Source organism: Falco peregrinus, chromosome 1 (assembly GCF_023634155.1).
Source record: "Falco peregrinus isolate bFalPer1 chromosome 1, bFalPer1.pri, whole genome shotgun sequence".
Lineage (NCBI taxonomy): Eukaryota > Metazoa > Chordata > Aves > Falconiformes > Falconidae > Falco > Falco peregrinus.
This window is the reverse complement of record NC_073721.1, coordinates 46,222,366-46,236,268: the sequence shown is the minus strand read 5'-3', so window position 1 is coordinate 46,236,268 and position 13,903 is coordinate 46,222,366. Positions and strand designations below refer to the sequence as shown.

Here is a 13,903-nt window from a genome sequence, read left to right as displayed (position 1 = left end):
AAAAAATCAGAACTTGAGTTGGCCTCAAGCGTTCATATATCACAATGAAAATCAGCAACTCAACCCCGTGCAATATTGCTCTCTATTGAGTCATTCGATCCACACCAACAATACATGAGACTTCAAACAGGTTTTGTTTTGTTTATTAACACAGCAAGTGTGACATTAGATAACCTTTTAAATACAGTACATGGTACAGTGCAGGGCCAGCTGCCCGCACTTTTCCCCATTATGAAGACAAAGCCAGCGGTGGCGGTTTATAAAAATATTGTGTTGCTACAAAAGTATAAATTAATGCTACCGGTATTAAGAAATATTAAACACATAAAACTTATAAGGATTAAGAAAAATATTCATTAATACCTGTAGAAAACTCTGGCCTAAAAAAGATATTTTTTGTATATTTTTTGTATATTTTTTTTTGTATTTTTTAAGATGACATGAGATTCTTGCACTCGCACGTAGAGACACACGCAGGTGCATCTGTGGTATTGCCTAGAACATCTGCATCTACAGAAAGGAAGGAAATGCACACAAGTTACTGAGGGGAGGGAGGGTGAGGAGGGAAAGGAGAACATTAATCATTTGCTTGATGAAACAACAAGAATTCCGCTCCCAGCAGAAGGTTTTGAAAAATGAACATACGAATGAGGAACAGCTTCTCTTTTCAGACTGGCTGCAAACAAGGATTTCCTGACGGTTTGGTTTGTCGGCAGGACACTTTCTAGCTACGGCGTGGACCAGAATCCTCATGGTCTGGATGATGTGCGTTCCTCCTGGACTTACAGCCTTGGCTAGTCACCTATGTTTCAGTTCATCCATTATCAGTTTTCCTTTTAAATAATTTAGAAAAAAAAAATATTAAAGTCCCACTAAGTTTAAAGGGACCATGGAAAACAGCTCCTAAGACTGTTACTCCTTCCAGAATACATGCCTCCTTCCTTGAGTGGAAAGGTCCTTCTCCATAGATAGCAAGAAAAAAAAATAAAAAAAAAAATCCCTCCTCCCACCCCTCAGCCCACCCAAAAAACCCCCAAACATCCTATCCACACACATTGCAGAGACCGCCACAAGAACCCCCAGAAGACTGAAAACAAGCATTCAAGGCTGATGAGGCTGGAAGTGTCTTTTTAAGGAACTTTGGTTGTAAAAAGCAAGGGTTTGACATGCCTGTACTCATCAACTCCACTGGAAAATATTCCTATTGTTAAGGCTGCGCTGCTCACCCGGGTACCAGGACAGGCTGACCACTGTCACCGACGCTGGAACGATGGGAAGGAAGAAAATCCTTTCAGTCAGTGGTTGATGTTGTGCAACAATGAGCCACTTACAGGACTCATTTCAGAAGCTATTCTAAAAAAATTCAAACTCAGCTGCCTAAAGATCATTAAACCCTAAAGGGTCGACTGGATACACCGTTGTCTAACGTGAGCAAAACTCTTCTGTCAAGTTATAAAACAAAGGACTCTAACAGGAGTAGTAAAAAACTCAACTAACCAGCCAAACAAAACCCAAAATTCAACAGAAATCCCGCAAACATTCAATATATCAAATTAAATTTCAGGGCAATACACTCTCATTGGTTTACCATTTCTGGCCTAGCATAAACGAACGATCCCACAGCACTAACGAGGCATTCAACTTGGAGCTGCGCTTGGGTCCCCCTCTCTGCATTTCCTCCTGTCGTTCAGCGCCATGTCCCGCAGCCCCAGGAAGATGACAACCCGCGGCACAGGGACAGGTCCCATGCACTGTGACAATTCTTATTGCTACGGAGCGACATCTTCAGAAATACCTGACACGGGAACACTGCATCTCAGCCAGCATTTCTGGGCATTCCCAGTGGGCGCCACAGATTCAAGATCGAGGTGTAGCACAGAAGATGCACAGCAGAAGCAGCAAAATGTTTAACGCTCTCCCCACCCTGATTCTTGCACCTCGGCAGTATAAGGGTTGACAAGACATTTGCTCCTCAACCGGTGTTTTCTCCTCTGTCCCTCCCGCAAGTCAGCTACCTCCCTCCTTTATGAAACCCGGTTAACGTACGTACTGGGGTGCTGGGAAGGGTTTGGTGCCAGTGGTGGGTGGGAGGATGCGGAGGAAGATGCCCTGTGAACCCTCCTGGACCCATCAGTTACAGAACTGGCATTTCCCACCCCTACATCCAGTCTCTTTTCTCGGCGAGGTCCAAAGCAGCCCTGTGCCTTGCGGAGTGTGCTCCATGTAGCTGTACAGCCTTGTTTTAAACGACAGGGCTCAGAAAACATTCCCTTAACAGGCTCCTCCCAGACTTCTCCCCCTGAAAAAGTTTCCCAGAACCTGCCTTTAGTGTCTTTTTGCTAATTTTCATCCCGTCACTCCTAACTGTTCCATAGGGAACAACTTATTCCTTGCTGCCTGTGCTCCCTCTGAATGCTCACGGGAATTCCTCTCCACCTCCTTTAGCCAGAGAGATGCAATTAGAGATCCGAGTCTTTCCTCAGTACCAAAGCAGCACCCCCAGCCTTTGAATAACCTTTTGGCTGCTCTTTTACTGTCTTTTTTATTTATCAGTAACTTGGTGCTGTCTGGAAATGCACGCAGCATTCTCCCGAGTAGCACAAGGTCTCAGTCACCCTGCTCCTGTGCAAGACTACATCCTGGCTTGCCTACTGCGGGATCCAGAAAGTGGAAATGGTCCCTCAGACCGGGTAAGGCTGAGCAGACGCATCCGCCAGGATAAACATACGTGGTAATTTCTTCTCATGCTAAACCTTCCATGTTATTGCAAGCAGCTGGAAAAAAACAAAGCAACCAACCTGAGACATCTCACTGAATACTGTATTAAATCAAAAACCACAATTTAGAGCTCAAGCAATTTGCAGTCTCTATTTTCAGTCATTCCCGAGCTTTGAGAGTATCTGCCACAACTTCATTTGCAAAATGCACATAAGGGTCATGACTCCCTGAGCTGCTTCTGGACATATTCTCTGATCAGCAGGGGAGAACACCCAGCAAATGCAGTTAAACCAGTGCAGGGCGTTTATATGGGTGCTTTAACCAACTTAACTCAAAGTTAAACCGGTTTAACCAGCAACTAACAAACAACTGAATCTGATAAAACCTGAGCCCACAGTCAGTTTTCACAGAAAGTTTTCCAGATTGCACTAGTTCAAATACAAGCAAACCAGTTTTCTTAGAACAGACATAGCTTTGACAAAAAGGAAAGTTTACTTCTGTCTGAAACCGACCCAGGTGCAAGACACCAAGCCCATCTTGCGAGCCAGGACACAACTGCCGTCTGCTGCCAGAGGCATGGGAGGAAGAGACAGACACAGGAGACAAATCTGGGCTCCGTGTCCTGCTCGGGCTTTCTGGCTGCCATACTCACACAGGACTAACCTTCTGTTTTGAAGAGCTCTGCCTTTGTATCCCACTTGCTCGGTTTTCTAGTAACAAGGATCTTCAGACAGCATTGGAAGGCCCTTTTTTCTTTAAAGTTCATCTTCTGTTGGTGCTTGCTCCCCACCTGAAGACCATAATCCTTCCCAAAGCAAATGTGTAGTCAGAAAACGAAGTCTGCAAGGTCAGGCACACAGTAAGCAGCAGAAACAAATGAATGCCTGGACAGCACACACCCCATTTTGGTGTCCCAACACATTTCTCAAGTGTGAGTAAAGGAAACAAACAAGCAGAAGGCAAATTCCCAGCGTGACCTACCAGAGGATGATCCCAATTCTGAGGACTTCTCCTCCCAGCTCAAAGGAGCAGAACCTCATGACTGCTCTGGCCAAACTAAGAGGCCCTCTCCTCTCCGGTCTCCCCCCACAGGACGGACAGTGCTTACAGCCCAAGTGCTGCTCCACACCACTGAGCCAAGCACAGAATAGTTAGCGTTGCGATAACCTGTTAAACTAAGAGCTTCCAAAATTCAGACCTTGGTAAGGTAACTATGCTCCCTCGAATGCAAATCCCAGTCTTGAACATGGAAGGAGAAATAGGAGCAAGAGCTTGGCATTTAGAGCACATCTGTGCACTCCAGATGTGCTTCTCTTTAATGAAGCATACCAGACAAAAATCAGCCTGTGAGCAGACACAGCATGAATAAATAGCTCCTCTGAGCTGAACACCTGTAACCACGCTTAAGACTCATGAAAAGCTGTGGCTTCTTTCACCGGGTCACTGGAGAAGGGGGCTGGCTAACCAGCTCCTCTTCTCACCAACCTTCCAAGCTGCTCCATTTTAGCGCTTTAGGTTTCATCTTGTTTTTTCAGCTGCCGAGTTGAGTTTTTAAGTCTTTGGGAGAATCTCATCTACCAGACATCACTGCATGGCTGCTTAACATCCATCGTTAGAGCAACTACAACCAAAGTTGCCTTGGAGGGGACACTTGCTTGAATGGGGGAGAGGGCCAGTCAGCCCCTCTCTTTGGTCGTCACAGCAAGAAAGCTCCAGATCTGAATGCCAAAATCACACTGTACAAAGGGGAGGGGGAGACGGGCTGGGAGTTAAGGGTGGCTGCGGCTTTTCTGTTTGCATGCCCTGGCCATGCAAACATGGTCCAGCTCACTGCTGAGCACAACCTGGCAGCAAATGGTTGTGCAATCTACTGCAATTTTACCTCATTCTCAATTCCAGGGATTTAAACCTGTGCTCGCTCTGCTTTGTCCACTTCCCCACCCTGAATGCCTTGCAGACAGACAACACAATGAGCCTGAGCTGGCAGATTCCACAGAAGTTATCAGCCTGTCCCTTAGCAAAGGAGTGCTGGGGCTTGGAGCTTTCTTTTCAAAGGAACGCAAGGGTTTTGCACATTCGCCTGAGCACTGAAGAGCCTGTGAGTGGCTCTCAGGGTCTCAGGTGAAGCAAGCAAAAAGGTCTAAGTGCCATTAGTAAAAACAACTACAAATCCTGTCCCCAGTTCTGCCCACCAGCTGAGCTGCTGGTACACACTGTAGCCTCAAAAGCTAATCTTGCTTTGGATCCATCCTCCAGCCAAGTCTTCTTGCTGCAGGATACCTTGTGCTTTTCAGTGGAAACAGAGCACAGCACAACCACTTTGAAACTGGCACACATCTCACTTCGGTTTTTTGTTTGAGACTTAGTTCCTGTTTGTTACAGGTTTCTCCTGCATTGCAGTGCGTTACCACGGGCCCAGCTGATGGCTGGGCAGACAGCATTCGACTGGGAGCAAGTAAAACCAGCAAGAAGCAAGTTGGCCCTACAACCAACACCTCCATTTGCAAAAGCCACTGCCAGAAAAATAAGATGTCCAAGTGCCTCTGCCTTGGCAGCTCATTTTCAAGTGCTGCCACCCTTGCAGTTGTCAGCGGGGTCGCAGACTGTATCGTTTAAGATAGCCATATGCAAAACTTACATTTAGGAGACAACTAGTTCGCCCTGATGCCAAACAGTGCCAAGCAGTCAACCCAAACGCTAGACTCAAGCTAATAGCATGGCCTGTTTCTAGGCTGAAAAAGGGTAAGACAGCTGGGTGCAAAGAACTATCCTCAGTGACCTTGACCTAGGGGAGGTCTCTAGCACGCCAGCTGTTCCCCTGTCCGAGCCCCACGGCAGTGAAGCTGTCAGGTAGTGCCTGTCAGGTTCAAGGCATCTGCACACAAAGCCTGAGAGACTGGGTTTGCCGTTTCTCACATCTTGGGACTTGCAACTCCTATTGCAACCAGAGACGGGCAGGTGCGATTTTGGCTTAACATCTGTTCAACAGCAGCACTTCAACGAGAGCCCCCAGTCTCACCACCGCATTGTCAGCAACCAGAAAATACCAGGGTGCTGATAAAGGGTTTCAGCCTCCAGCCTGCCGGCTCAGAGCTGAGCGAGTCCATCCTCCCGAACCTCTGATGCTGCTCTGCTGCCACTGTGGCTGCAGCTCCAGAGCACATTACTGGAAGCAGGATAGACTACTTCAAAAATAAGAATTTGCTTCAATTTGCCTCTGGGATACGAGTCCCAGTGATGAAAAATTAACCGTCTGGCACCAGAAGTTGGGAATTGTCCAAGAGGCAGCAAACCTTTCTGAAAGCCTGCAGAGATCCCATCCAGCAGCCCATGAACTGTGTGCCTACAGGCACTGGCCGCAGCAGAGCACCGGCCTTGGTGGACAGCAGAGTGACTGAGATGTTTTTGTCTTACGCTGATCTCTAATTGCATTTGGGGTGAGCCAGTAAGTGTGAATGTTTCAGGGCCTGTGGCCTTCCTAGCCAGAACAATTCAGCAACATAACAAGTAGTGTAATGCACTGTAGGTATTAAAAAGACATTCGTGCTACTAGAGGAAACCATTCCAAATAAAATGGGAAGATATTCTTTGCACTCAATTGGGAGCACTTACATTCAGAAGGATCTTTGAGCCCATGCACTTCTCTAAGCTTCCTTCAAACCCCAGTCTGACAAAACTGATGATCTTTGTTCCCCTGAAAAATCATACACCTTGGTTTGTCCTTGGCCTTGCAAAGGTTATTTTGGGTGTGTGTGCCGAGAAACACTTTTACAAAAAGTTTAGGTACAAGGGTTCTCAATGGCAGCTGGCAGACCCCAGCAAGCTTGCCGATGGCCCACAGGCATCTGTGCTGTTGCCACTTGCTTGCTTTTCCTGGTTTCTAGTTTTTCCATAGAAGCAACTGCTGTTGTTCCCATAAGGATATTTAATCGCAAACGGGCTGCGCTAGAACAAGTTTGAGAACGCCTGATGTACAAAATTCACAGAGAAGCTAATTAACACCGGGAATTCAGAAAAGAAGTTATGCTGTAAAAAATAAATTCAAGAAGCGTAACAATTACATTTTCTGCTGTGAACCATTTCTCTTAGTTTTAAATCAAACTTATAATCACTAGCTAACGTGTTAAACTCAAAACTGGGAGAGAGAAGAAGAGTAACTTTTGTGTTTTGGAAAAAAACGTGTATGAAAAAGTTAAAAATAAAATAAAAAGACCCCTTAAAGTATCCCTTCCTGATTTCTAAAGATACTGGTGTTCGAAAAACACAGCTGCCCTGATAACATGCACCGTATGTCAAGAAGGCTGCAGACAAATGCCCTCAAGGTGTACAGTTATTCAAAGGAGCAAAGTCCAGTGCAGAACTGGTCTGTTCAATGTGGTCTGATTATCCATGGCAAGATGGCCCAGGGGACAAGAGGAAAGGTGGGGTGGAGGAGAAACAAAAGAAACTTCAAGTCACTTTAGATCTCAGCTGCCTGAAGACTTTAGAACATCAGCCTCCCATTCGTCTGCCCACTTGAAAACATTAGAAAGTCTGTCAAGTCCACACACTATCTATGGAAAGGAGCACGTTCCTGGCAGAGGGCTGTCTCTCTCACGTGCTCAGCTTTCCTTTCAAACTTAATTTTATATATATTTATATTTTTATATATATATAAAAAAGCACTTGGTTTCCAGGGGCATTCATAATGAGGTCCACAGTGTTTAGAACTTAAAATTCTTTTTCTTTGTTTGGAACAGTGTTTTAAAGTTTTGTTTTAATTAAAAGACAGTCTTAAAGCATGTTGGACTTCAAAAACATGAGTTTGTTCATGTCTTCTGGACTGAGTAGCCGTCTCCTTTTGATTAAGAGAGCCTGCTCACACATATTTACACATTCACTTCTGGCACCAACAGCAGGCACTGCTAAGAGCCAAAAGGCTAGCTTGGCTAGTTTTGTATGCTTTTGGGTAACACACGACCAGTACTGAAAGAGGTCAGGGGTGGCCTGGAAGAGAGGTTCTTGCAAATAATCATAGACTTCATTTTTCCCGAACCAATCTTCTTCCTGAGCTGCTGTGGCTTCCCCTGCTGCCCGAGGCTTCTTGGTTGAAGGTTCAAATTCTGTTTCTTCTGCCCAGGACTCTTTCACCTCATTGATCAACTCACAGACCTTGCCAATGATCTCTTCGTGCTGGTATGGTGGGACGGGCCGCAGCTTCTGCTGAGGGTCTAAGATCATGGCTACCTTGTGTGCCGAATGAACTTTGAAGTTCTCCTTCAGTGCCTCCAAGAAGAGGTGGCAGAGTTTGCTGACCACGCCAGCATCGTTAGCTTTGGAAGTGAACAGTTTCTCCAGTTTGACGTAGGTGGGCAGTACCAGCTGCAAGGTGGGCCGGCTCTCATTGCTCAGCTCAATCACTGCCTGTTTCACCGGAGCCAGAATGGCTGCCAGGTTGCTGAGCAGGTGTTTGTTCAGGTTTTGGATGAGGTTCATCTTCTTAGCCCTGCTGTAGAACTCGCAGATCTGCTCGTAGCGCTCGTGGACGAGCAGGAGGGAGTCGGTGACCGAGTTCCAGCAGGGTGGGGGAGAGGTCTCTTCCAGGGAGCCAAAGGTCTCCTTCGAGAGGCCCGTGGATCCTGCCAGATCTTCACAGACATTCAGGAGCTCGATCACTTCGTGCATATTGCGAGCCTGTAGTGTTCGCTTGTTCAGCACACTCTGCACTACCGAGTTCAAGGCACAGGCTGAACAACGCAAGCACATGCCTGCCTTGGAGAACGCAGAGGAATTGACTTTGCAGTCTGTGACGTACACCGTCCTGATCTCTGACATCACAAACTCCGAGAGCACGTTCTGTACCCAGTGGTGGATAAAATCACCATTATCTCGAATGTCTACGCCCTTAATTCCCAGGACGTAACTCTTGATGTGGTTGCCTTCCACCTGATAAGCTGTCAGGATGTAGCAAGAATCGGGACCAATACTCTGTGAGTGGCAAGTGACACCGATGCCAAGGCACGCGTTGCTGCCCAGGGCACAGGTGACTTTCACCTTCACTTGGTTGTACATCCGAGGCAAATGCTTCAAAGCCAGTGTGTTGAAATTGCCAAGGATTTCGGTGACAGAGAAGGCACCATAGCGAGCTCCGCTATCCACCAGGGTCTGTGCTAGCTTGATGAATTCCTTCCCGCTCACCACACTCAGAGCCCCAAGGTCAGTGCACATCACCCTCAGGAGCCTCTCAGCAATGTTCTGCCGCTCCTTCTCTGGGATCGCGCTGTTCCCTACTGAACCGCTTGCAGATGCTGCAGTGAAATACAAGGAGGGAGAGAAAGCACCGTATGAGCATTGGCCCTCTGCAACAGGAGAGAGGAGGAAGTCGAAAAACAGTTCTCAGAGAGACCCGAAGAGGTGGAACATGCCCAGATGATGGAAGAAACGTCTCCAACCCTGGATTCCTTCCCCCTTCTGGACAGAGGAACCTCCAGGGACAGGCCTTCTTTTGCTTAGAGCAGCAGGGAGCTTATCTGCATGCTTTCCCTGGGGTGGGGGCTGAGACAGAGCACACACTATCTACTCACAGTCCGGTGCCTTAAACCAATGGCCTATCTGTGGTGTTCAGTAATACCTAGTTAAGTTATAATAATCACGTGTGTTGTTTACTATCCATGTCTATGGGCTGGTGGTCATAGCTTAGCCTTTTCGTTTTTGTGATTTGACCTTTTTTTTTTTTAAGACAGTTATTTTAAGAGGAGTTGCTCCAGTGAAGCACACAGCTTCCTCCACCATCGCAAACAGTGCCGAAGCCCCAATTTCCATTTCTTCCTCTGAACTCCACCAACCCCACTTTCTGTGGCAGATTTTGGGCAAAAAGTGTCAGTTTTGGCTACACCAGAACACAAAAGCACCACCATTTCGTATCATCCTTCCCCCAGGCTGCTCAGCTCAAGTGCTTTGGAACTGATTTTCTACAGGGCTGAATTTTACCTTTTCCCGTGGTGAAGCAAAAGCTCACAGGACGAGCTGGGGATAAAGCCTGACAGCGGCTGCCTGCCAGCACAGGGAGTGACAGGTTATGCCTATGTGTCACACTGTGACGACTGGATTAGTTTTTTAACTCCAGACTGGGAACTCTGTCCTTTGATTAAAAGTTATTTATTTCCAGGACTTCCCAAATGCATCCTCCTCACAAACCTTTCCAACCGTCTCCCCAGGATTCCCAGCACTTTCTGCATATAAGCACTCCCGTAATGGTAGGGATGAAATGAAATGCAGTCGGGCAAGGACACGGGCCTTGTGCAATGCCCATCACTGCTGCACCCTCTCTGACAGTCACTTGTTCAAAGTGGACAGGTAAGCCCAGGACAGAAGAGCAAACACTGCTACGTACTATTGTTGGCGTTATTTCTTTGGAGCTGTGGTTTCCACTTTTCTTCAACAACAGCTAGAGGTGATCTGGGCTGGCTAGAGGCAATATTGTTCTCGTTGTCAGCTGTGGGACAAGAGACAGGGAGGTGTTAGAAGCACAAGATAATAATGCTTAAAGCACAAAGAAGGGGAAACAGCACCCATCTGCTTAGCACTTACTTATGGTTCCCTTAACCAAAGCGACAACAATCTACCATTCTCTGTAGCTTTTAAGCATTTTCAGTGAGATGGCACAGTACTGTCAGAAACCTTGGAACTGTCTTTGGACTTGCAACCTATCACCTCCCAAAATGTGGCTGAAATGACAATAGCTTTTCTGTGCACCAGCGACACTGATGCCATCAGCACACCTTGAGAAATGTTTCCCAATCAACCGAAACCACACACCAGGAAGAATAGATGTTCCTTGTGCAATCTGACTTGTGCAATCTACTTGCTTTCTAAATGACAGGAGGTGCAATATTTATCGTTCTTTTGCCTTACTGCATCCTTCTTCCCTGTTCTTCACTGTTAAGCACTTTGTCTTTCAAGCTACGCCCAAGTCCTCTGTATCCAGGGCTCTTATTATAATCTTCACATATGGTTTCCTCCCACCGTAGAGAGAGGGCCAACCTCCTCTCGGGCTGCTCACCGCTGCCTCAGACTGGAAATGAAAAGAGAAAAACCCCAAGTTTCTGGAGTGTGACCAAAAATTGTTCCTCACTCTGGCTGCAAAGACACCAACTGCCCTAGGGGTCTTCGTGTTCATGCTCCTGTTTCTGTGTATATAAGTGGGCTAAACACTTTGGCTGCCAATCTAATGAGATCTTTCAAGGAAATGCAGTCAAGGTCAGTAAATTCTGTATTGTTTCCATGTTCTTTCCTCTCCTGTGCCCCAATAAATTCTCCCCACCCTCTACAGGGAATTTTCTAGTTCCTAATATGCTTCACTGTGAAACTGTGCTTTGAAATAGGCTGTGAAGCATCATTAAAGCACAAAACGAAGAGAGGTGGAAAAGGAAGGAGAAAGATGGAGAGACTGATGATCACACTGAACAGAAGGATGGAATTAAAAACAAAGAAGACAAAACAGGTCCTTTATGCATCACAGCTGGACTCATCTCACCCAATTTTGGACACCCCTGTTAGACACACCTCTCTTCAAATTGGCCCCTTAGGGCTCCTTTTACACTCAGTGGCACAGAACAGGCTTAAGAATGCAATTCGTTCACCCGGGCAGAACTAGATGCCTCTTGTAGTATAAGATCCATCATGCTCTGAACTCACCTGGAGTCATGACTTCTTCTCCACTGATTATAAAGGGAGTCCAAGTTGACCAGTTCAGGTGGCAGTATCTACAGCCTAGGCACACCGGCATGCAGCGACATGAATCCTCCCCCAGCGCTCCAGACAGCAGAGCATGAATTAGATGAACACCTTATTAAGGCACACACAGGCACGCTGCTCTGCAGCCCAGGCTGATCTGGTGCTGTGCAGAGCAGGGGGCTGCCCATCAGAACAAACAGGAGAGGGCAAAGGTGCTCTCCTTCATGAGTGGCAATGACCTGGGAGAGAAGGGAGACCACCACGGATCTAGAGACAAGCAATGAAACTCCAGTGCCCTCTTAATTACAAGCAAGTCCTCTCAAATCTGAGCAGCTCTGCATGTTAACTGCTGGGGCACTCACAAACCTCGCTGATGAACAGCCACAGACTGCACAGGTATTCTTAGGCCTGGGCACTGCACCTAAGTATACCTAAGAGCAATCCAGGGTATGACAGAACCAGGGTAGACTCTGGGACTGCCTTGAGGACCATTCCCAGGGAATTCACTGGTCATGGCTGGCACCTGGGGAGGGCTGCCATGCTCAGAACTGCAGCCAGCGGCCAGTCTTTGCAGGAGTGGAAGAGACGTGAAGAGCAGGAGGTGCTCCAGTGAATGCCAGTGATCGATATGACACATCAATTTTCCCCCAGCATTTGCCTAGACTAACTGCTCTTGAGCTAATGCCACCAGTGTCCTCAACTGCAAACATCTGTGGGTAGGCAAAGGAAAATGCTCGATGTTGCCTACTAACTTTGTTCATGTTTCAGACCTTCCTTGTCTTGGTGAGGGGTGGATGGGGAGAGAAAACCTCTGTATTTCCTCCCCCCAACTCTTTATCTATTTCATAATAATAGAGGATTTATTATGTACAAATATCTGCTGGCATTCAATATGGTATTAATGAGATTTGTGCATTTCAGCCTCATCTTCCTTATCAGGCAGTCTGTGAACTACACAGATCATGGTTCTTTAATTTCTCTTCATGCCTCCAATCCTTTAATCCAGGTTCAGCCTAGTCGTCCTTTTATTTTTTTAGCTCTAGATTGCAGGAAAGGCATTATATGGTAGCACTCGACCTGAACAAAGTACTCTAAAGGGAGTAAAAGCTGTATATTGTACAGTGTAATTACAGAACAAATTCCTTTGCCTGGTGTTCTGCTGTTCTATTTCTGCCTTTCAGCATCCAATTTACATTCTAATTGCTTCTTCTCACTGTGTAGCTGCTTTACGGAGCTATAATCTCTCCTTATTACCTTCTAGCCTCCAGGCTCAGCCCTCTGAATGACTCAAGAGCCAGTATGTCCCTGCTTTTGCTCTTTGAGGCCAGCAGCATGTTGTTCCCTGTCTTCAGTCACTTGCGAGGGGGGCTCAGTGGATGCATCACATTTAGTTGGAAGAGATTAGCCCTTTGCATCAGACACAACAAGCCAAACTGGACTCCTGAACACATTAACTGAGGGAGTATTTGACCCATGTAAGCTTCTTGTATCTCTGCATCCCCATAATGAAACATTCCTTGAGCCAGGCACAGCGAGTGGTACAAACCGCTACTATGCCAGTGTCCCCAGTGTGTGGATCCCATGCCACCAGTGCTGACTACCGCAAGGTCTCTGCACTCCCAGACTTCAGAGATGTTGTGCCAATGGTGTTTCTTGGATACAGAAATCCCTGAGCTCTGACAGGCTGAAAGGCAACAAACTGCGACCAGAGTAACTGCAAGCCCTGTGTAATCGCTACCGTTGCTCTGCTTAAGTACAATACCCCAAACCGGACTTCCACCAAAGCTGTCTGTAGCTTTCACACCTCTTCATTTTGTTTTGCCCTGGTCCCGCAGGAGAAAACCCCGCGCTAATCGCCCCCAGCTGCACAGGTCTGGAGGAAAGGCTGGCGCTCCCTCCAGAGGAAGAGGCATGAGCACAGGACTGGCAAGCACCATGCACAGAGATGCCACAGCAAGGGATGGCTGCTTTCACAGGGGGCAGCCTCCGTGATGCTGGAGAAAGCACTTAAAGAAGACACAGACAAGCTTGCTGTCACTGTGCCACTGAGACATTTGGGAGGAAGCAGCCAAGCAGAAGACAGTGACTTACAAAAAGAGCAGGGAGAGATGAGAAAATACAGTTTCACAGGAGTAATCCTGAGTTGGGGAGAGGGATTTACCCATTAATGTATCTCTGCTGACATTACATGAGTCAGATCACAGGTACCTGCTCCCTCTAGCCCTGTTCTGTGTCCGAAGTAACCCAGGTTGAAAAAGCCCAGCATCCATGACTCATTTGCAAGGAAGAGAGGAGGAAGAAGCTGCAGACAGTATTAGCTTAAAATTTTCAACAGCTCACGCCTTGCCACGATTGCCATTCTCCCTTTTGACACCTTAGCTTGGGCCCTCCTTTGCAGCTCCTTTACTCAGTGTCACCAAGAGCTGTAACTTAAAATGCTGCATTTCAGCACCAGAGACCAGAACAAGGA

At 47.0% G+C, this 13,903-nt stretch overlaps 1 protein-coding gene across 4 annotated transcripts in view; it reads right to left on the bottom strand.

Moving 5' to 3' along the window:
• Window positions 1-127: 127 nt before the first annotated feature.
• ZNF618 (zinc finger protein 618) overlaps window positions 128-13,903 on the bottom strand; it is a 162,226-nt gene continuing 148,450 nt past the window's right edge. For all 4 annotated transcript variants that reach the window (XM_055802836.1, XM_055802945.1, XM_055802879.1 and 1 more), the window contains 2 exons: window positions 10,091-10,192; window positions 128-9,005 (listed from right to left, as the gene is read on the bottom strand). In XM_055802836.1, coding sequence (XP_055658811.1) covers window positions 7,492-9,005; window positions 10,091-10,192 — 1,616 coding nt within the window. In that variant the 3' untranslated portion in view covers window positions 128-7,491. The remainder of the gene's footprint in view (window positions 9,006-10,090; window positions 10,193-13,903) is intronic.